This window comes from Dendropsophus ebraccatus, chromosome 14, assembly GCF_027789765.1.
Source record: "Dendropsophus ebraccatus isolate aDenEbr1 chromosome 14, aDenEbr1.pat, whole genome shotgun sequence".
NCBI lineage: Eukaryota > Metazoa > Chordata > Amphibia > Anura > Hylidae > Dendropsophus > Dendropsophus ebraccatus.
Genome location: NC_091467.1, coordinates 44204114 through 44227140, shown reverse-complemented (window position 1 = coordinate 44227140; position 23027 = coordinate 44204114). Strand labels below are relative to the sequence as shown.

Here is a 23027-nt window from a genome sequence, read left to right as displayed (position 1 = left end):
GACTCATAAGGAAGAAGGAACTGCATCGGTACATGGGCCTACAAACAGCAAGAGAACTAACTAATTAACAGAAGTGTCTCACAGTAAAGCAAACTAGAAATGGTAAAGTAAAATGGCTGACAAGCCATTATGTGACTTTTTTTGGGGGGGGTTGGGCATACTGGTGCTAGTTTTTTTTTTTAACCTACTCAACTTTATTAATTAGTATTGTGCAATTAGTAAAAAAAAATGGATTTATGGAAATACGAATGCAACACGGATGCCCAATCTGTAATTTTTAGCGGATTGTGCGGGAGTACTCTATAGACTTGAAAACAGTACTTAACATGCGAATAAGGCCTAAGAGTTGTTTTTTAGGACAATAACTGCATCACCTGCCAAACAGACCCTAGGACACATCTTGAATTAAAAGCAGTTTTGGAGGACAGATTGTGGGTACAGAGTCACTTTAAAATAGAAGTTAGAGTTTCAATTTCATACAAAAAAAATTACCTTTGACCTGTCATAGGGCCATTTCAAAAGTTGTCTAACTGCAGAAACAAGTGTAGCGACGCTAAGCACTTCTCTTCCCGTGTTTCCTTGCTACTAAAGACTAATTCTATAGAGAGCCTATAGAGCCTGTCTCCTACAATAAGGAGAGCACTTCTCTCCTTACTGAGCGCTTTTCTCCACTTGTTTTAGCAATCTGTGTAATGTCAAAAGTTTTCTTAAATGACAGTATCACTTTAAGTCCTGAGAGATGTATTCATTCTCAGGCAGATGCCTCTCTGGAAATGTCTGCTTGGAAATGATTGCCTGTCTGGGAAAATGCTGTATGCTTAGGACAAAAATGTCTTTTCCTGGGAGTGTGATTTACATTTTCATATCTATTTATATATAAGGGATGAGCCCTTTAACAGAACATTAATATACAGTGCTTGTAAACTGCATCAGTATCAATATGGCTAGATTTACATTGCATTAATGCAGCATAACGGAAAGGACCAATTCACATTGATGGCCTGAACGTAATCAATTATTGATTATTGTTCTGTCCACTTCCTGCACCAGACTTAGGTTATGTTTCTGGAACCAAAGCACACCCTTTTTTTAATTTAACCTCATACAACCCCTTTAATGATTTCCATAATTTACATAATGTTGCCTGTTTTGTACGGATTAATATAACTTGTCTTTATATCCTTAAGGTAACAGATTCATCTAATCCCTTTCTTAATCGAATGCTCAACAGGGACACCATAACAAGAATAACATATAAAAGTAAGTATGATAACTGTTTTTAGGTACAACTTAAGAGGTGAATTTTCTCATTCACGAGAGCACCAAAAATGCATACACAATCTTAACCCTTTCACGACCAATTGGCATTGATGCCTCAATGCCCTGGTCGTTTTAGGACTTAGCTTAATAATGATCACATGAGCTGAAGTCCCTTGCTCTGCCCCCTCTCCACTGTCCCCTGCCGCTGTTAGAAGCCTGTAACAGTGGCGGGTGAGAGAGGGGGCAGAGCTCACAGCCCCACACTGCGAGGGGCCCTGCAAGAGCCTTTCCCCCCCCCCCTTCATTTCCCCCCGGGATCTTTAGTCTCCATAACCACAATCCATGGCTACCATCGGGGCTCTGCGATCACATTGAAGAGCCTCCGATGGCTCCCAGACAGAGAATTCTCCCTTTGTAGAGGGAGAAGTCTCTGTCTGGAGCCCTATAGATGCTGCAGTCGTGCTGACTGCAATATCTATAGGGTTAACTGTCAGCACCCGAGCGTGGCTCTTGTGTTGACAGTTGCAGCGGGTCCCCAGCTATCACTGACAGCCGGGACCTGCCATGGATGACACAGGCACAGTTTCTGTGCCTGTGTTATCCTTAATCGTAAACTATTGTCACTGCAGCCTCAGGCATAGGCTTCAGCAATGTTAATATACTGTGCAGCGGCGGGAGGGGGTTAAATACCATGCATGCTCTACTGGGGAAAAAATATGAAATTAACCCTTCAATAGAAGGAAGGAAGCCTACTTTTTGGTCCCACCTATTGGAGGTAGTGTCCCTGCAAAACTTTAATATGGCTCATGTTTTACCCGTTAAATTAATTCTTCAGGTATTAGTTATGTGGGCATACCCATTATTATTTTTTTAGTTTTTTTGTGTAATGCATGCTCTAATAAAAATTTTACTAGATCAAGTATTTTGATTACTTTTTTATACTTTAACTTATTATTGAAATTAACTTATTTTATTAATTTTTTTTGTTACCCCAATAATAAGGGATTACTATTTTACAATGTAATCTCACAATTATAATGTACTAGAAAACAAGTATTATCACTTTTAGTAGTAGTAGTAGTAGTAGTAGTGGTGGTGGGGTACCTACTGTATGTATATAGTAAATGAAGGTAACCAAGGGAAGTGATTTGTATTTCTTTATATGTACAATACATAATACACACACATTTTTCCACAATCTAACATTTAGTTACTGAATGTTTTTTTCTTTACAATATGTCCTCAGATGATGCCTATTTACTGCAGGGGCTAAATATTGAAGAGCTTTATCCAGAGACCTCTAGTTTCATTACATATGATGGGTCAATGACTATCCCACCTTGTTATGAGACAGCAAGTTGGATTATTATGAACAAACCAATCTACATTACTAGAATGCAGGTAAGAATGGAACTTGGAACCTATATGTTGTTAAAGGGGTTGGCTATTCTTACATAAATAAAAATTCATGAAAGTTTAATGACTAGAGATGAGCGAGTATTAAAATGTCTGAATGCTCATTACGTGAGTTGAGCGTTTTCAATGCTTAAGTGCTTAATTCGAGTAACAAACCCCTTTTAAAGTCAATAGGAAATGTAAGCATTTTTTCAGGTGCCTTCTACTTGGCAGGGAGGAGGGTGTCTGGTGCACCTGAAATCCTCAGACATGAAACCGGCACAGTAGAGGGAGCATGCTTGGATGCATTAAAGACTCCAAGGCCGCTGTGTTATTTCCCTTTTACAGAATGATAATAATGCGCACCCAATACAATAAGAAATCCAATTTAAAGTGGAAAAAAAGTTAGGAAACACTGTTTCCTGTACAAAAAAAAAAATTATACACCTGTTAAAATCTGGCCCATCTCTTACCATAGTTCCTGTCATCTCTTAGGAGGAAATCAAGGTCTACCCACCATTAACTGTTATTTTGCATGTGACTTGGTGTGTGGCATGGTGACATGGTCAGACTCATCCTGTTTAGATTTTGAAGGATGTACTCGTAGACTTATCAAGCCTATGCACCAAGTGCAAGGGCTGCTAAAAATCCAAAAGAAAGAGGCATACCCATACACCCTCCATTACACATAAAGGAAGACCTTTATATGCTTTAAACAATTTGTGAGAGAGCCTGGTGGTGACCCTCCTTTTAACTGATGAAGAAAGCCTGGTGGCGACCCCGTTAAAAATTATGGGTGAGAGCATGTTATGACCCTTCTTATAATTGCAAAAGAAAACTGGTGTGACCCTGTTAAAATTGTGGGTGAGAGTCTGTTATGACCCCAAAAAATTATGGTTAGAGTCTGGTGTGACCCACTCAAAAATTGTGGGTGAGAGTCTGGTGTAACCCTCTCAGAAACTGTGAAAGTCTGGTGTGACCCTCTCAAAAATTGTGGGTGAAAGGGGTGGTGCAAGTTGGGAGTCAATGGTGTCACCCACAGGTGCTCATTGAGGAGCACAGCCTTCCTTCCACTTTGTTGGGTGCTTTGCTGACATGCCAGTGCATGCTGGTGGTGCCTCTTGCAGCTTGTGATGGTGCTGTGGATCTCTCCCCCTCTGAAACACTGAGTCCAGTTAGCTCACCAGCTACCCAGGTTAGACCAGTGGTTTCCTCGCCCACCCCTTCCCCTTCCAACTCCTTTCTCTGTTCGTCTCGTCGGTTTGGCCAAACCTGAATATTTCATCAAAGTTCAGCTAACCTGCCGAAAAAGTTTTGAAAAGTTTGTTCATCTACACTTTTACAACACAATTCAGATTTTTTTTTTTAATAAGAATGTAGATTTAAATTGACAGTATTCTTTCATGACTATCGCCTACTGCGATATTTTCAAATGGCATTCAGCTTTTTAAAAAGGAAAGACCAGAACCCTGTCATTTAGATCTAAATTAAATAGAGAACTGGCAGTTATAGATTTTATCCAGATACAAGGAAGTAGCATAAAAAGTTTTGTGGGTTAAAGGGCTACATTGTAAGATACTTAATAATGATTTCTGTAAAAGCCCTTCAGAATCTGCAGCTGTAGATATGATCATTTATCTCTTATTATGTTCTGGATCAGATACACAGAAATTCCCGCTAGCTCATTTTTAATCGCTGACACTGGTGACATAAATTGGATTTAGTACAAAATGTAATAAATTAAAAACCAACTTTTAACATTTTTCTAACTTTGTGAGACGACTTTTACCATTGTTACCATTTGAACTCGTCATTGCTAGAGAGAGTCTGGGATTTTTATTAAAAGGCTTCAGAAATCTTTTCACACATATTAAAGGTCTTGCATTAAAAATAATTCAAATTCTATATTGAAGGGGTTATCCTAGATATCTAAAAACGGCACCATAAATGTCCTCAGGCTTTATGTGGTATCACAACTTTATTTACAGAACTGAAATGCAATATTACTTATTACCTGCCGTAACCTCAGCCTGCCTGACTATATTGTACAAGGTTCTATATAACTGTTTAATGGGTTACAACACGCCGTTCCCCCTTTTAATGAGATATAATGCTCTGAAGCACCTTAAAGGAGAAATCCAGGCAGGGAGATTTTTTTTCAAATGTGTCAGGATGGGGGAGGATAAAAAAAAATTCATGTACTTACCTCCCTGGTTCCATCACTGCTGTCCACATACCCACTGTCTCCTTTCACTTCTTAGTTTTAGAGGGGACCATGGACGTGTCATTCCAGGCCTGCTCAGCCAGTCAACAGCTGTAATGGGTGCCACCTCTGCTGCTGACTGGCTAAGTGGGCTTAGAACATCTCAGGTCTCCCCTTAAACCAAAAAGCAGCTGGGGGCCAGAACGGCAGTATGTGTGCACCGGTGCTGGAGATGGGGAAGTAAGTGCATGTTATTTTTTTCATCCTCCCCCTGCCCAGACTTGGCCTGTAATAACTTCTACTGTAATCCCCTTTAGTTATACTGCATTGTTATCTCATGTTATATTATGCATATTATTACCTATTAATGCACTGTGTCTGCCTTCCTTTAATAAAGTATAATGCACTGTGCCCCCTCGCTATAATACACTGTGCCCTCCTAATACCATGTCCCCCCTACTTAAGGAGCTATTAATACATTGTGAGCCTGGCTTGATGACATACAAAACATTATGCCCTCCACACTATGACCTTACCAATGAGATATAATACATTATGCCACCCCCATAATGGGATACATAACACTGTGTCAACTTAAAACACTGTGCCCCATTTAATGCAGCTTAGACCCCTCCCATAATGACGTATAATAGTCAGTGCCCTCTAAGTACACTTTGCCCCCTCCATGCCCTATGTACTCACCTTAATGAGGAGTAATGTAATATATCACTCCCTTAATGAGATATAAAACACAGTTTTCCCTATACAATATTACATACTGACCTGTCCTGCTCCTGTGCTGCCTGCTCCTGTGCATCCCTCCAGTCTTGAGTCCAGGGCAGGTCACTACCACTGCAGAGCGAAGTGACCTGGGCATTCCCTGCAGCCAAATCCAATGTTTTACTTGTACAAACATAATAAAACCTACAAACAAGACACACTTTCTGAAGCCAAAGCCAGGAACAGACTATGAATAGGGAACAGGTCATAAAGTAAAGACTGAGATTTCTCCTCTTTTCGAATCCATTACTGGCTTTGGCTTCAAAAATCTGTCATAGTAAACAGAAAGAAAAAAAGAGATATGCAATTTGTGCATGAAAATATAATTTCTTGTATAGTTTATAACTACGTTAGAAAAAAAAAAGATAATATATGCAATAGACATACTGCAGGTAAGTTTTCACAAAAATGAGGGTAGTAACTTGTGGAACGAGAATGATTTACTTCAATATTGCGCTATGAACAGTTTTCAATTTTCTGTTTTGCTTGTTAATCTAAATTTGATTAAATTATATGCCGACTGTTGAATAAACCTTGCTTCTTTTTTACTGTAGGTTATAAATTCGAGCTTCAATTTTGCTTCAAACTACAGTTAAACTCGTAAAATGTTAACAGATACACAACTTGGCTTGAGATATCTAGTGAATTATACGGTCCTTCGAACGTGATCTTGCTTTTCTGCACCGAATTATAGTAACAGTAAGAATTAGCCAGCTTTACAAATTACATAATCAAATAAACACAAGTCAATTGAGCATTCTTGATCACACCGAACCATAATAAAATTAATAAAGAACAACAAATTAATTCATGACAACCTGGCTGCATGAAGTGCTAAAAAAATTAGAAGTACATATTCTATTGGCCCACATAAACATTTATGTGCCACAAAAATCATTTAAAATTCAACACAGCTGTCTGTAAAATGTAAGCTAAATAGAAATGACTTCGTGCAAGGTAAATAATGAAATAGGATGAATATATCTTGATTGCACCTGGTTGTGTACACAGTGTACATGCTTAATTTTATGCACCAAGGCATCCATGATGTCAGGGTAAAATAATTGCTAGCAGCTGGATTGTGTAAATTCAATTTTGTGTAAACATCTGGATTTAGTTTTACCAACATTATAAGGCAAAATAAAATGAAAACAAATAAAACACTGAATGTGAAATATTACAGTTATAAAATAAGGGCAGGTGGGAAGATATAAAGTATATATATATATATATATATATATATATATATATATACAGTATATATGTGCCCTAAGCCTGCGACTCCTCTCTTTCCTTGTTCTTCATCATTAGGAATGCCCATGTGCAGGATTTCTCTTATTCATCACTTGTCTAAACAGCGCATATCCAAAGTGGCACATGTGCAGTGTTTAGACAAGCAATGGATAGGATAAATCATGCCAGGGACATTCCTAATGATGAGGAGGGCAGGGAGGAAGAAAAGGAGAGGCGTTGCAGGCCTAGGGCACAGACAAGGTAAAGTCTATGGAGCCTATATGGCATGAGGTATCATCTCAGCCTAGTTTCAAGAGCTGCTTTTATATGTGATAAGCCATGAAGAGACTTGTATAACCATTCACAAGTTGAGATATACTCATTATTATTGGGTTCTGTTTTAGTATCAAGTTCCTATGATCTGAATAGAGGATAATGGTGAAATATCATTTCCTGGTGTTATCAAATTATAAGTTGGCTTTATTTTCTGTTTGCACCCAATGTTTTGTGAGGTCTATTGTTCACCAATGGTGCATTTGGGATACAAGACTAGCCATATAATATTTGTAAATGATGAAGAGGAGACCGCACTTCCAAAGTGAAGACACTTTTAATCACACCAGTGCAACGTTTCGGCTCAGAGTGTAGCCTTTCTCAAGCAGGCTACACTCTGAGCCGAAACGTTGCACTGGTGTAATTAAAAGTGTCTTCACTTTGGAAGTGCGGTCTCCTCTTCATCATTTGGAATTTCATGCAAACTTGGGTTCGGTTTGGTGAGACGAGCACCCATACCTGGTTGTCTTGTGCTGCTGAGACTTTTTTTGATTTACATATATTTGTGCAACAATATTTCTGTACTGGTGTGTTCACATGTACAGATTTTTGGTTGCAATTGGTAAAAACTAAGTTAGGATGGATCGATTTGAAAAGAGGAGAAATCTGGAAGCAGGTGTAGATTTAGTACGCCCGGCCGGGTTCACTAAGAGGCGTGCACCTCTTAGTGAGTCCTGCCGGAGAAAAGGGGGCTGCGGTCTTCATAAATCCCCCCCTAAGAATATATTTTTTCATACCTATGAATCATCCAACTTTTGACCAATAGCCACAAAACAGCTTACTCACTAAAAGGAGCCGGCTAAAATATGGTTCTTGGTAAATTGAAAAAAAGAAAAAAAAACTTTGCAGGGAAGTGGTAAAGAATGATTGCCTTGTAGAAATGGCTGCTGGGTGGACAAGCTTGTCACAGCCGAACTGGTCATTCAAGCCTCATAAACATCAACTGACTTACATCAAAGTTATTTAACTGCAAATTGGAATCCTTTTAGAAGGCTATGTGTTATTCTATAGAGGCATTATGTCTACATGAAGCACCATAGTGCTGACACGTAAACTATCTAACTGGTGAACCCTCAAAATATACTTTGCAGGTGTAATCATCCACACCGACAAAATGTATTTGCCTTTAGAGCCACCAATTGTAGAGATTACCAAGGGAACCATTATAAAGATGGCTGTTATAGATTTATAGATTTAGTGTGATTGCCTGCTAGGATATTATGTATCTTATGTTCAGGGTTATATGGTGCATGAGGAATGTAATGTTTTAGGAGGAGTTGTGATGATTTTAGAAGGCTAGCCATGCTGGTCAGTGTGTTTGCTTACGGATAAGCCTTAACCCTTAGACGGCCCAGGGCGTATAGTTACGCCATGGAAGTCTGTCCCCAGACGACCTAGGGCGTAACTGTACGTCCTGGGTGTTTCTCCCGCAATGAAGCGTGCTCCGCAGCGAAGCGCTCTTCATAGCAGGTGGGAACCGGCTGCAATCAGCAGCCGGGACCTCACCGGTAATGACACGCTGCAGCGATCGCACTGCCGCGTGCCATTAACTCCTTAAACGCCGCGATCTCGGCGCGACCGCGGCGTTTAAGTGTAAGTGACAGGGGGAGTCCCCTGTCACTTACCGATCGAGACCCCCGCAGGTCTCTCACCTTCCTCCGTGCGGTCCGATCGGCGATCTGCTGCACTAAGCCTGCACAGGCAGGCTCAATGAGCAGATCGCCGATAACACTGATCAATGCTATGCCTATGGCATAGCAATGATCAGTGTAAAAATCAAAGTACTGTATGTAAAAGTCCCCCAAAGGGACTTCAAATGTGTAAAAAAAAAAAAGTTAAAAACACTATTACACTAGCCCAAAAACCCTCCCCCAATAAAAGTTGAAATCACCCCCCTTTCCCATTATATAAATAAAATATATAAAAATTAATAAACAAATAAACATATAATATACCGTAGCGTGCGTAATTGTCCGATCTATTAAAATATAACAAGCATCATTGCAAATGGTGAACGGCATACACGAAAAGAGGGAAAAAAGTGCGCGGATTACCGATTTAATGTTACATTATATATAAAAAAAATTTATAAAAAGTGATCAAAACGTCCGATCTTCACAAATATGATATTAATAAAAACAAGAGATCATGGCGGGAAAAATGACACCCCATACAGCCCCATAGGTGAAAAAATAAAACTGTTATAAGCATCACAATAGGGCTATTTTATTTATAATTAATTGCCAAAAAAAGGATTTCATAAAAAAAAAATATATAACATTAGAGAATCTGTGTAAACCTGCATGTGGTTTTGTTCGGACTGACCTATAGAATAATTGTATCATGTCGCTTTTACCATATAGTGCATTACATAGACACAGGAACCCCCCAAACGTTACCATATTGCATTCTTTTTTACGATTTCACCAATTTATATCTTCATAAATATTAATTTTGGAATTCCATCGTACATGTTATGGTAAAATGAATGACGCCATTACAGAGTACAACTATTCCTGTAAAAAACAAGCACTTACATGGGTTGTAGATAGAAAACTGAAAGTGCTAGAGCTCTTAGAAGGGGAGGAGGGAAAAACAAAAGCGCAAAGATCAAAATTTGCGCGGTCCACTGGGTCATTTTGGGCCTGGTCCTCAAAGGGTTAAAGTGTAACTGTCGTGTGTTTTTTTTTTTTTGTTTTTTGCAGAAATCAATAGTACAGGTGATTTTAATAAACTTTGTAATTGGGTTTATTAGGCAAATATGCCATTATCTGCATTCAAAAAGACTTTCCTCAGGCATCCCCCTCCCTCCTCTCTCTCATTCACTGCTCATTATCAGGAAATTTCGACTCTTTTACATCAGTCAAGCCCTGTGTAACCTATGGAGCGGGGAGGATGGAGGAGGAAGATTAGTCGCCAGCAGAGAGCAGAGAACAAAGGATTACACAGCGGTACCTGTGTGAAAGCAAGTATTCAGAGGTCAGTGCTGTATTCAGAGGAGATAGCCCAGTGATGTAGCTGTAAATTAACTTTTTGATGTCCTGTTTGGGTGCCTCATCCCGTTCAACCCCTCCCCTCTTCATAGAGAACATTAAAGACAGGGGGAAGAGCTTCAAACTGTTTTTTCATGATAAAAATGCATTTTTCGGCTAATAAACCCAATTACAAAGTTTCTTAAAATTGCCTGTACTATTGATTTCTAAAAAAAAATTAAATGACAGAGACACTTTAATGTCACAATAAGAGACAAGTTTTTAAGTTTGTGCCACTATAATTTGTTAAGAGGGTATGTAAATTATGCACAAAGCTACATTAAAGGGCTTGTCCACTATTTCTGAGATAAGGCATGTAGTGCATTAATATATAGTCACCTAGAAGAAACATTTTTAATGTGTTCAGTTCACTGTACAGGAGCTGACTTGCTTCAATATATATAGTAAAGGAGAATGTCTGATGTCGCCGGGGCGGAGGAGGGGTGCCTCCAAGCACATTGCCTTGCTGCAAGCGATTATGGAAAACCCCTTGCACCTGCACTTTTGCTGTAATGTGATGTACTAAGTGCAGCGGCCATTTTTGCAAAGTTTGGAACAAATCTTGGTTTGGGAAGTTCTGCTTGTTCATCTCTACAGATGAGTCAATAGCTTTACCAGAAATTAAACTGGCAAATCATTTTTTTTTATAAAAATTTTTACCCACAACTCTTTAAATAAACATAAGGATGAACTAAATGACAATAAATACATTGATGTCAGGAATGTGCAGTGGCCTGGTGTGAACTAGGCCTGGTTTTTGCTTTTGTTTGAAACACTGATTGCTTATCAGCGTCCGGCAATGCAGGAGTTACTCAGAGCTCTGCTAGACTTGATTGCTGCAACTGAGCAAGTCTTTTGATTGACTTTTGCCTCTGCCTGTCTAGAACCTGGAGGATCAGGACGCCGTCCAATGGGGATCCGGACCAGGCTCTTGATCCTCATAAAAGAAAGCTGAGCCAGTCTCTCAGCGCTGGCTATTAAGGTTCATGCCCTGATCTCAGCTCCCCCTGTCTATTCCTGCGATCTCCGTTCCTAATTCCTCTGCTTGCTCTCGCCTGAGCTTTGACTATCCGATTGTTACCTGACTTGCGTTGCCCGTTTGGTTTGGACTTTGACTTGTCGACTCTCCTTTTGTGTTTGTCTGTCTTGTTCTGTGTTGCACCTATACCAAAGCAGGGACCGTCTTCATGGTTGTCTGCGGCCACCTAGGGCCGTTTGAGGCAAGTAGGTAGGGACAGTGGGTGGCCTTAGCTGTAGGGCTCACTGTCTTGTCTTGTCCCTACCTCCCCTGTCCTGACAACTGAACATTAAAACTGCATATAAGTGTTTCTCTTCATAGTTCTCTCATCACAAGGTAGTTTTTTTTAATAGCAAGTTTTCTTTCTGGTACTGGATCTTTAGGGTCTCAGCTGAAAGAAACAATAGAATCGACATAGTAACCAGGGGATACCTCACCAAAAAATTAAAAACAACAAATAAAAAAGAACTTTAAAGGGGTTCCCAGGCTTAGAAAAACATAGCTGCTTTCTCCTGAAAACAGCACCACTCTTGTCCTCAGTTTGAGTGTGGTTTTGCAGCTCAATTCCATTGAAGTGAGTGTTGCCAAGTTGAAATATCACACAACCGGAGGACAAGGTGGTGCTGTTTTTGCAAGAAAATACCTGTGCTGTGTCTGATCCCGGATAGTCCCTTTAAAGTATCTAAAACTAAAATTTAAATACCAATATAGATGCATCCAGACTACTTTCCCTCCTGTAAAGATTCTGGCTGAGGACCAGACTAAGGGCCCTATTACACGGGATGAATATCGTTTGGATTATCGTGAAATCATTCGTAATTAAGCGATAATCATTACATGTAATAGCAGTCAATGATTAAACGACAAACAAGATATTTTAGATCATTTCTTGAGATCTGGATGTAAAATCATTGCTGCTTGTTCGCAAGTTATTTGGTGTCATAACACGTTGCTCGGTCTTTCTTTGGTCGTTAGTTAAATAAAAAGGGAGGATTCAGCTATTTCCTAGTGCAAATTCTATTGGTTAAAGACGTCAAAAGAAAAAACACCTGATTGACAGTTACCGCAAAAGGTGTTGATACAAAAAGATTTATGTATGTTTTTGACAGTTAGCTATTTCTTCTTATTCCCCATTAACATGCATGCGGTGAACATATATTTTTAAAGAGGAATGGAGAGACAGCGGCAAGCATTCACCTTCTTTTCCCGAAATGCATCTGTCATTTTATAGGTGACTAGTCCCAACAAAATTGGAGGGTTCCGTTGACTTTTATATAATGTAAAGGGCTTTAAAGAAAAATTCCCCTATCCATTGAGGACCCCCGCCAATCCAATGAAAACTGGTAAATTTTTCATTCGGTACACAGTTTACTGGAATTCCTGAGAATAGGGGGGGGGGGGCAGTGGATGGGGGATAACTTGCTGTAGTGACATTACCCCTTTAAAACAAAGCATTACACGAAGGAAGGCAACTTCATAATGTTTGCTTTTTTTTTTTCTTTAGATGCATTCATTAAGACTACTAAGCCAAAATCAGCCATCCCAGATATTTTCAAGCATGAGTGATAACTTCAGACCAGTCCAACCCCTGAACAATCGCTGCATCAGGACTAATATCAATTTCAGTTTACAAGGGAAAGACTGTCCAAACAACAGGGCACAAAAACTACAATATAAAGGTAAGATCTTTATGTATTCTCTTATACATGTGTTAGGAATGTTCTAAAAAAAAAAATCCCCCCCCCCAAAAAAATAAATTTTAAAAGGTCAGTAAATACATGAGCAATCCAGGTGCCTCGCCTGGTCTTTGCTTTATGGGCTTCTTTGTGTTCTACCAATTATGGAGGTTTTCCATGTGGTATATAAATATAATAGTAATATTTAGTTGCATACCTTCTGTAATTTGTCAGAAGCTCCAGTACCCCATATGATCCTGATTCCTTAGTATCTATATGGAAGACACCACAGGACTGTCCATCGAGGTTTTTACTGATAGTAGATCCCATCAAAATCAATGGTATCTGTCGACTAAAATGTCTTTGATTAGCTTTATCTGGCCAATGACTTGTGATTCTCCATATAGTAGAATAAATAAGATCTTTCACTGTAACTTAAAGGGGTTATCTGGGGAGCAGAAAAGGTCCTAACGATTTTGCTCCCTGGCACAACAATTCCTCCCTCTCAATGTGTTGGAAGGTATACAGAGATGCGAGGGGGACACTTGCATGTGGTGAAACCATGCTCACATACGGGGTGAAACAATGAAATGATTTAATTCCGTTTATTCAAAAACCTTTAATAATCCCTAATAGTGATCCTATCAATCATGGCTCCTGTAGAAAAGAAAGCCTTAGGCTTGGTTCACACTGCATTTTTGCAGTCCGTTTAATGATGTATCCATTTTTAAATGGTTACTTTTAACATACACAAAAATATAGTCAACCAGGTTTTTGTGAATGCCCCCCCAAAAAAGTAAAAAAAAAAACGCTTCCATTTAGATCCTTTTTTTTTCTTTTTAATAATGGAAGTCAATGGAAAAACGGATCCAAACTAATTGCACACAGTTTCATCCGTTTTTCTCATAAAACATGTAGATTAAATGGACTTCAAAACATAGTGTTAACCCAGCCTAAATGAAAAAAAAATTAAGCTTTGTTGTCCACCTCTAAAATGGCTGTCTGTTCTCTCATGCCACCCGGAAGAAAACATGTTTCTATTATTCAATTTAGTATTTTCATTTACAGTGGTTTGCAATAAATTAGAATATCAACAATTTTGTTTTCAGTATTTCAATTCAAAAAGTGACATCATATATTCTATAGAGTCATTACATACAGAGTGAACTTTTTTTAGTGTGTATTTCTGATGATTATGGATTACAGGCAAGAAAAACCCAAAAGTCAGTATTTCAGAAAATTTGAATAATTAACTCAGAACACCTGCAGTGGCTTCCTCAGTGTAATAAAAGGTCCCTTAGTCTGGTTCAGTATGCAAAACAATCCTGGGGAAGACTGCTGACTTGACAGATGTCCAGAAGGCAGATCACTCTCCACAAGGAGGGTAAGCCACAACAGTTCATTGCTAAAGAAGCTGGCTGTTCTCAGAGTGCTGTATCAAAGCATATTAATGGAAAATTGAGTGGAAGGAAAAGTGTGGTAGAAAAAGGTGCACAAGCAACCGGGAGAACCGCAGTCTCAATAGGATTGTAACGAAAATCCCATTCAAAAATTTGGGAGAGATTCACAAAGAGTGGACTAATGCTGGAGTCAGTGCTTCAAAAGCCACCACATAAAGACGTCTGCAGGACATGGGCTACAAGTGTTGCATTCCATGTGTCAAGCCACTCCTGACCAAGAAATAACGCCAGAAGCGTCTTATCTGGGCCAAGGAGAAGAAGAACTGGACTGTTGATCAGTGGTCCAAGGTGCTGATTTCTGATGAAAGTAAATTTTGCATTTCATTTGGAAATCAAGGTCCCAGAGTCTGGAGGAAGAGTGGAGAGGCACACAATCCAATCTGCTTGAGGTCTAGTGGGAAGTTTCCACAATCAGTGATGATTTGGGAAGCCATGTCATTTGCTGGTGTAGGTTAACTGTGTTTCATCAACACCAAAGTCACCGCTGCCATCTACCAGGAAATTTTAGAGCACTTCATGCTTCCCTGTGCTGAAAAGATTTTTGGAGATGGAATTTTCATCTTCCAGCAGGATTTGGCACCTGTTCACATTGCCAAAATTACCAATCCCTGGTTTACTAACCACAGCATCACTGTGCTTGATTGGCCAGAAAACTCGCCAGACCTTAACCCCATAGAGAATTTATGGGGTATTGTCAAGAGGAAGATAAAAGACACCAGACCCAACAATGCAGACAATCTGAAGGCTGCTATCAAAGCAACCTGGGCTTCAATAACGCCTCTGCAGTGCCATCAGCTGATCACCTCCATGCCACGCTGCATTGATGCCGTCATTCATGCAAAAGGTGCCCCGACCAAGTATTGAGGGCATTTACTGTACAGACTTTTCATTTGGTTGACATTTCTGTGTTTAAAAAAAAAAATTTCAGTTGGTTTTACATAATATTCTAATTAGGGATGGTCCGAACCTGCCGAGGCAGCTCGGCAGCAGATTCCTGCTGTCTGCCCGCTCCGTGGAGCGGGCAGATACAGCGGGAGGAATGCCTGGAAAACTGGGATACAGCCTATGGCTATGGCTGTATCCCAGTTTTCCAGGCGGTCCTCCCGCTGGATCCGGCCGCTCCACGGAGCAGGCAGACAGCGGGAATCATTACCGAGGGTTCGGGTTCGTACGAACCCGAACCGAACTCGGTTTGGACCATCCCTAATTCTAATTTTCAGAATTACTGACTTTTGGGTTTTTCTTGGCTGTAATCCATAATCATTAACTTTAACAGTTTGAAAAAGTTCACTCTGTATGGAATGACTCTATAGACTATATGGGGTCACTTTTTGAATTGAATTACTGGAAAAAAAAAATTTTTGTTGGTATTCTAATTTATTGCAAATCACTGTAAGGCTATGTTCACACAACGTCAAAAACATTGAAAAGGCGTCCGATTTTCATATTTAAAAAAACGTCAGTTTTTGCAGAGATTTAACTGACTGCATTGGCTATGCATTGGAGTCAATGGGAAGACGGACGTCCAATGCACACAATGCATTGAAAAACGGACGTTTTTGCCGCGGACATCAAAATAATGAACATTATTTTCGGACGTCTTTTGCAAACAGCGGACATTTTTTTTTTGTAGTTCACACACAGTTTACCTTTTGTCACCGTTCTGTCTCTGTTTTTGCTATTAAATGCAATGAACTTTTCAATTAAGCCCCATCCAACGGCCGATTAGTAACCAAACTAGAATAATGTGCAAACACCCGTCAGTGCACTAAGGGGAGGTCAGGCAACTAAATAACGTCCGTTATTTTAGACTCAATATGACGGACGTCATTTTAAATGGAGCTGAAAAAACGTTGTGTGAACATAGCCTAATTCTGTCAGGACTCACAAATGACGGACAGTTCTTCCTTTATATAAACTCATCTAAGGGGGGGGAGGAAGTAGAACTTACTGGGTTTATCTATGAGTTTTGTCAGAATTTCACCAATACTGTGCATTAGGACCTGACAAATCTTTATTTTATCATTTATCAGAAGACTACATCGAATAAACATGAATTTAAAATGAGAGAAAACAGAATCATAAATGAATCTGTATCAATAGGCATAATAATAAAAAAAAATCATTCCCAATGAATTATTCAATGAAAAATATTCTCCCAATGACCTCAATTGCTTTTCATTCAAGCAGAGCTGTAAGGGAGTCTGTGTTGTGCTGCGGTTTCTTCTTATAAATGGGTCTCATTGCATTATACAACTTTGCTTTTATTATTGAAAAGAGCGATTGATATAATGTTTGCTTCTTTAGTAGATTATACTGTTGGGCTCAGCAAATGTAATTCCCAATGGTTTAGTGTGGAACATAATGGATGAGCATATTTTGTCTTTTTTTTTATCACAGTCTCATTTTCTATGTAAGAAAAGGAAACTATTGGGAATTTGTAAACGTTGTTATAAATGGGGGTATAAATTTCTGTCGTTATATATTATAACGTTATGCTGTTAAATAACAGCTTTTGCTATAAGTGGTCTGTTCTGGGTATGCCTCAGAATCCTGCTACATAGTACAGTACTTCAAAGGAACCTCTCAGCAGAGTTTTGACTATTAAACCACTTGCATGCTGCCATAATACTTACAAATACCTTTGTAGTCATGCCGCCATTGAAATTGTGAAGTTATAGAACTGCCGCATAGCGCACTCCAACTGTTATCTGGATGGTAATGCAGAGGCAATAGGTGACCAGTGGACTATTTCCTGACAGCACATCCAATCTGTCTCCAATTACATCCATTTTAATCAACCAATGATCAAAGCACCTGTCATCCACCTATAAGGCAATGCGCTATACTATGATGATATTATCTGTTATGATGTCATTTTCCAAATATGATATCAATATTGAACAAATATGCATTTATATACCATTGGAGGTAACTAAGACATCAATGGCCCACCAGAGGTAATGATCCTGTGGGTCCACCAATAAAGAACCAGTGAGAAATGACTTCAGTAAGTGTTACTGCAGGTTCTGAGCTGGGGGCCCACCGGAGAATTGTGTCCTTCAATGGGACAGTCCGACATTGGTGGCAATTCATGGAAATTGCAGACTTGCTGCCAGGTTCTCCCAGAAATTACAGCTTATTACTAGGGGTCTTAGCAACAGGATACCCTGCAATGTGTTGTCAAGAAAACCTTACAACCCAAAGGATTTATTAGGCCCCGTTCCCACTGAGCAAAGCTAGCGGAATTCCGCGACGGAATTGTCCGCGGCGGAATGCCGTTAGCCTCCCGCTCATAATGGGAGTCTATGGGAGGCGCGCGCTGCTGCTCTATACGCGCTGAAGAATGAACATGTTCATTCTTCAGCGCGGACAGGGCAGGAGCGCGCGCCTCCCATAGAGTCCCATTATGAGCGGGAGGCTAACGGCATTCCGCGGCGGACAATTCCGTCGCGGAATTCCGCTAGCTTTGCTCAGTGGGAACGCGGCCTTAAAGTGTACAACTCTTTTTTTAGGGTTTAGACACTTTAGGTGTGAGGTGTTAAAATAGGGACATGGCCTACTGTTACTGACCAAAGCCCCCTGTATTAAGACCAACATTTTAAAAAGACCAAATAATACTGCCTTGTGATGACCACATACTACTACCACATACTGAGTAATTATTGCCACCATAACCACATGCTTCCCCCCATTCATTCTAATGATCAGTGGGGTCAGCACTAAGACCCTAACAATAACAATACCTGCATGGTGTGCTTTTCTTCCAGACTTTTACCCCTGAATACAATGTATACAGCATCATACATACACAATCATCCGAAATATCCACATGCACTTACAAACAGACAATCTTTACATATATATATATATATACACACACACAACCCTTTGCCTATGTACCATCAGGTACATTAACTTTAGGTGTAGCATATCAATCAAAAGGCGCTGGCATGGAGAAGCCGGTGCCGCTGTCCTTTTTTATGAACTGCAGCCCGATTCCCGCGCACAGCCGCCTTCCCCCAGTGAGAGGAAACACCCGCCCCTCTATGGCACTGCTCCATTATAATCAATGGAGCCGCATCACACAGGGGTTTCCTCCCAAGGGTGGGCGGGTGATCCAACTCTGCTCTGTAATAGACTGGCTCCATGCCCGGGAACCAGGCTGCAGTTCAAAAAAAGGACCGCGGCACCAGCGTCATTCTATTGATATGCTATGTGGTACTTTTGCCTTAAACAGATTTGCAATAGGTTTTAAAATCTTTGCATAAGTTAGCTCTTCTGTGTTCATTCTGTCAGACGACTCTCCGACAGATCACGCTGGAGCCCCTCTTCCTTTTTAAGAATACTAATCGAAGTGGAAATCACATGAAATTAAAATAAAGTCAAATGAAATATTTGATCTCAGATTAGCATTCAGGAGAGCAAAGAGACGTGTTTCATGGAATGAGCACAGAAGAGCATTAAGCAGCTTGATGAATAGTTTCTTGTAGTCTCATAAAAAACAACACATTTCTGGGCAATACAAGGCTCTTTATAAGATACAAGATGAATCTCTAATATCAAAATGGTTGGATTTTTTTTTAAATAATAATAGTATTACAAAATAAATAATGGAGAATATATATATGTGTATACTTAAACTCTATATATCATATACATGAGCTGGCATTATTTAGTTGTCTTTAATATTTTATGTTATCTTTTTCCTTTAGTGAATGAATGGCTGCTTAAGTGAAAAAAAACAGTCAAGCTCCTGAGGATTGCCAGTAGAAAACTTGCTGACCTGCCCAGGATAGACACAACTTGCTCCAGGCCCTATTCACTTTATTGGAAATATACTTCATTAACTGTATTCATCATGCGTGAAAGTATGGCAGCAAAAAAAAAAGAGAAAAAAAAAAAAAGAAAGAAAACAAGAACAATATAACTAACGTTCCAGAAAAAAAAACGTCCATAAAACCTGTCTCAGAATATGAGACACATCTAGTACAGTTTCTGTGAATATACAAGCTACACAGTCGAAGACTTGTTGACCTATATATAAATATATGGGGCTTTCTTTCTATAAAGTTGCTATGAACACTTTAAGAGTGGATCCATAACCTTATTCCTTGACTCTTAGGAAGCTCTTCGTACTGCTTTATCATACATGCAAACTGGAATATCCACAAAAAGAAGAACATAAAAAAAAAAAAGATTTCAAGGCTGCTGTTGTTCTGTTTACTCCATAATGAACCAAGATGTTGAGCGATATATGTATAATACATAAATATATATTATTAAAGAGTATAAATACATTAAATTATTTCTTCTCCAATAGTTCCCAAAACGAAAGAGATTTTCTCATTCTGCTGAAAGTTCCATCTTTTCAGTTTACTTTGTAAATGTCACAGCATCTCTTTATTATGGTTTTATGTTACATTGAAAAAAAAAAACATTCTTTAAATTTTTACTGCTGTCCCCTCCATTTGTTCACCCATCTTTTTGAGCTTCATGCCTGGTTTAATCAGCTGAATGACGCGTCAGTTTCATCTGCAGAAGGAATTCAGATATCCATTCTAGGTCTCTTTTCCCTCTTCCTTTTTCATTTAATTTGAGTAAAATTGAATACAATCTTCACTTTTTCTAAGACTATTCATTAATTGTGTTTGGTTACTGTCAGCATCTCAATAAATGTTAATAAAATATTGTATAAATTACTAGCATGGTTTTTATTTTACATGGAACCTGTTCTATCCTAAACTTCAGTGTTGGACTGGCCCACCAGAGGATTCTCCGGTGGTCCCCCAGCTTTAGAACCTGCACAAACACTGACATGTTGTTTTTCACTGGTTCTTTATTGGTGGGCCGCCAGAACCATTTCCACTGGTGGGCTCCTGATATTCCAGTCCAACAAAGCTTACTTTGCAGCACTACAGCAATGTCTTCTTTAGCTGGACATCCGGGAGTGTGCTATGGCAGCTTCATAATTAGAGATGATCAAACATCTGAAAAAGCTAGGTTTGATCGAACTCGAACCTAGCCTGGCCTTCCCTATTTGATTGCTGATGTCTTCACGGTTCGTGCCGAAGGAGAAGACATCCCAGCGGTCCCCGGGATGTCTCCTCCTTCGGCACGGACCGTGAAGACATAAGGAATCAAATACGGAAGGTCCGGCTAGGTTCGAGTTCGATCATCTCTATTCATAATGAGCCTGCTGCAGGAGCGCACTTCAAGTCTTCAAGACGGTGCTTGCACCCTGGTAAGATCATGGAGAACTGGAGATCCAGCGACGTCCCCAGCAACACCAAGCACTGCATGTCTGCATCACCCTATGACTTTGTGAATGATGTTTTTAGAGAAATATTGGGTCACTCTGTCGGGGTTTACCTTGGTGACATGTTGATTTTTTTTTCCTCCTGATTTGGATCAACACATTTCCCATGTTAGACAGGTCATGTCGTTGGGCCAGAACCACCTGTTTGCTAAGCTGCCCAAATGCCTGTTCAGGGTCCAAAAGGTCACTTTCCTGGGTTATGTGATAACGCCTAATTCCTTTTGCATGGACAGACTGAAGGTCACCGCTATTGAAAACTGGAAATGTCCTTCCAATTTGAAGGTACTTCAACGATTACTAGGTTTCACTAATTACTACAGGAGCCCGCTGCAGGAGCGCGCTCTAAGTCTTCCAACGGCGCTACCGGCTGGGTGACATCTTGGAGACCTAATAGCATCCCTGGAAACACAATGCACCATGAGTTTGAAACCAAGTAACAAACAATAGAATCAAATCTTAGACCAGTCGGATGAATGACTTGAATCCACACAGAGGGACCACAACCACAATTGACCAAGCTACTATAAAGGAATAAATTGTTTGTGTAACAGAGTTTGGAGAACTGAGCATGTTTCGCAGCTTCTTCAGGGTTAAATATATGGCGGCCACACAGCTATTTTATACTGACAACCAATAAAAATCATTTGAACATAAATGGAAACCATATCTTACACGTGTGTACAAAGCATAGAATCTTTCCTGGCTATGAGTCCTAACTGTTCACGCTGCGCACATGTGGCAGATACCGTGAAGTAGTACCAAGGTGGGAAGGGCCATTTATTTTGGCCCTCCCCAGCCTAATAATAATAATGCCTGCCACCATGCAGTCCAGGAGCAGCATTTTTTGATGCCTCGGGACTATCGGTACCTGACTCTTTCCAGTACCCCTGGTGTGGTGGGGTTAGTGTTAGCCACTTTAAACCAGCTAAACCTTAGCCCCAGCTTAGTAATGGATGCCATCTATCAGACAGCTTCCACTACTAAGCCTGTAAAGTAAAGAAAGAAAAAGACAAGACAAAACACTAGTGAAAAATATTTTTTATTCAAATAAAAACATCCCCACACCCCCTATTAATGGTAGTGGGGTCAAACTCACATTCCAATTCCTGCTGCCTTCTTTCTGCAGCGACCTGGCACCCACAGTGCTCCCTGTGTGCCAAGCCGCCCCAGGACAGCCGCACAGCCAGTAATTGGCTGAGCAGGCTGTCATTTTTGTCTAAAGAGTGACAGCCTGCTAAGCCAAACTCTGACTGCAGGGCTGTACCATCTCAGTCAGTCACTGATGAGCTGAGTGGGTTGTTACTCTCATCTCTGGAGTGACAGCCTGCTCTAGCTAATCAGTAATTGACTCAGATGGGACAGCACCGCAGCCAGTGACATACTGTAATTTGGTTCTCTGTTTACAATAAATGAAAGGGTACTCCTTTAAATTAAATCACAATTTGCTAATGGGGAAAAGTCGGAGGCCAGTAACACTATTTGGTTCCCTGTATACAAAAATGAGAGGGTTCTTATTTAAATTGAACCACACTTGTGCTTATTGTTAAAGGGGTAGTGCGGCGCTAAACAATTATTCACAAAATAACACACATTACAAAATTATACAACTTTGTAATGTGTGTTATGTATGTGAATGGCCCCCTTCCCCGTGTTTCCCCCCCCCACCCACACTAGACCTGGAAGTGTGGTGCATTACACTCACCGCATCTCGTGTCGACCCCGTCCGCCATCTTGTGACAATGATGTAGTCTTCGGGAGGCCAGCCGAACCGCTCCATCCGTCCCTCACGCCGGCCCCCCTCTGCCGCATTATCAGCAGCTCAGCCGCGATTGGCTGAGCACAGTTATGACGCGGCAGAGGGGGGGCGTTGTATAACTTTGTAATGTGTGTTAGTTTGTGAATAATTGTTTAGCGCCACACTACCCCTTTAACATTCAGGGGCCAGTAACATTGTTGAGTTCTCTGTATTAAAAAAAAAGAAAAAGGCTCTGAAACAGTATTTTTGCTCAGTATTTTGGAAGCAAAACCGGGAGTGAATTGAAAACACAGAAAAGCTATGTTCAAAGGTTATGTTAAAAAATTGAGTGGATGGATGCCATTTAATGGCAAATAACGTTTGGTTGCAAAATACTGACCAAAATCCTGAGCAAAAATAATGTGTGTGAACACATCATGAACAATGATTGTTGTTAATAGTTGGAAGCCAGTGACAAAGTTTTTACAAGTGAATTGGCAAAAAAGTATTTGCTGCATGACAGTTAGGGTACATTCACACTACGGAATTTGCGTGGATAACCTGCCATGGATTCCGCCGCTTG

At 40.1% G+C, this 23027-nt stretch overlaps 1 protein-coding gene across 1 annotated transcript in view; it reads left to right on the top strand.

Annotated features, from left to right (window-relative positions):
* The window catches only part of CA10 (carbonic anhydrase 10), a 206001-nt gene extending 185984 nt beyond the window's left edge, over positions 1-20017 (top strand). Inside the window, exons 7-10 of the mRNA XM_069952317.1 lie at positions 1188-1260; positions 2507-2661; positions 12759-12933; positions 19106-20017. Of these exons, the coding sequence (XP_069808418.1) occupies positions 1188-1260; positions 2507-2661; positions 12759-12933; positions 19106-19128 (426 nt within the window). The 3' untranslated portion in view covers positions 19129-20017. The remainder of the gene's footprint in view (positions 1-1187; positions 1261-2506; positions 2662-12758; positions 12934-19105) is intronic.
* The last annotated feature ends 3010 nt before the right edge of the window (positions 20018-23027 follow it).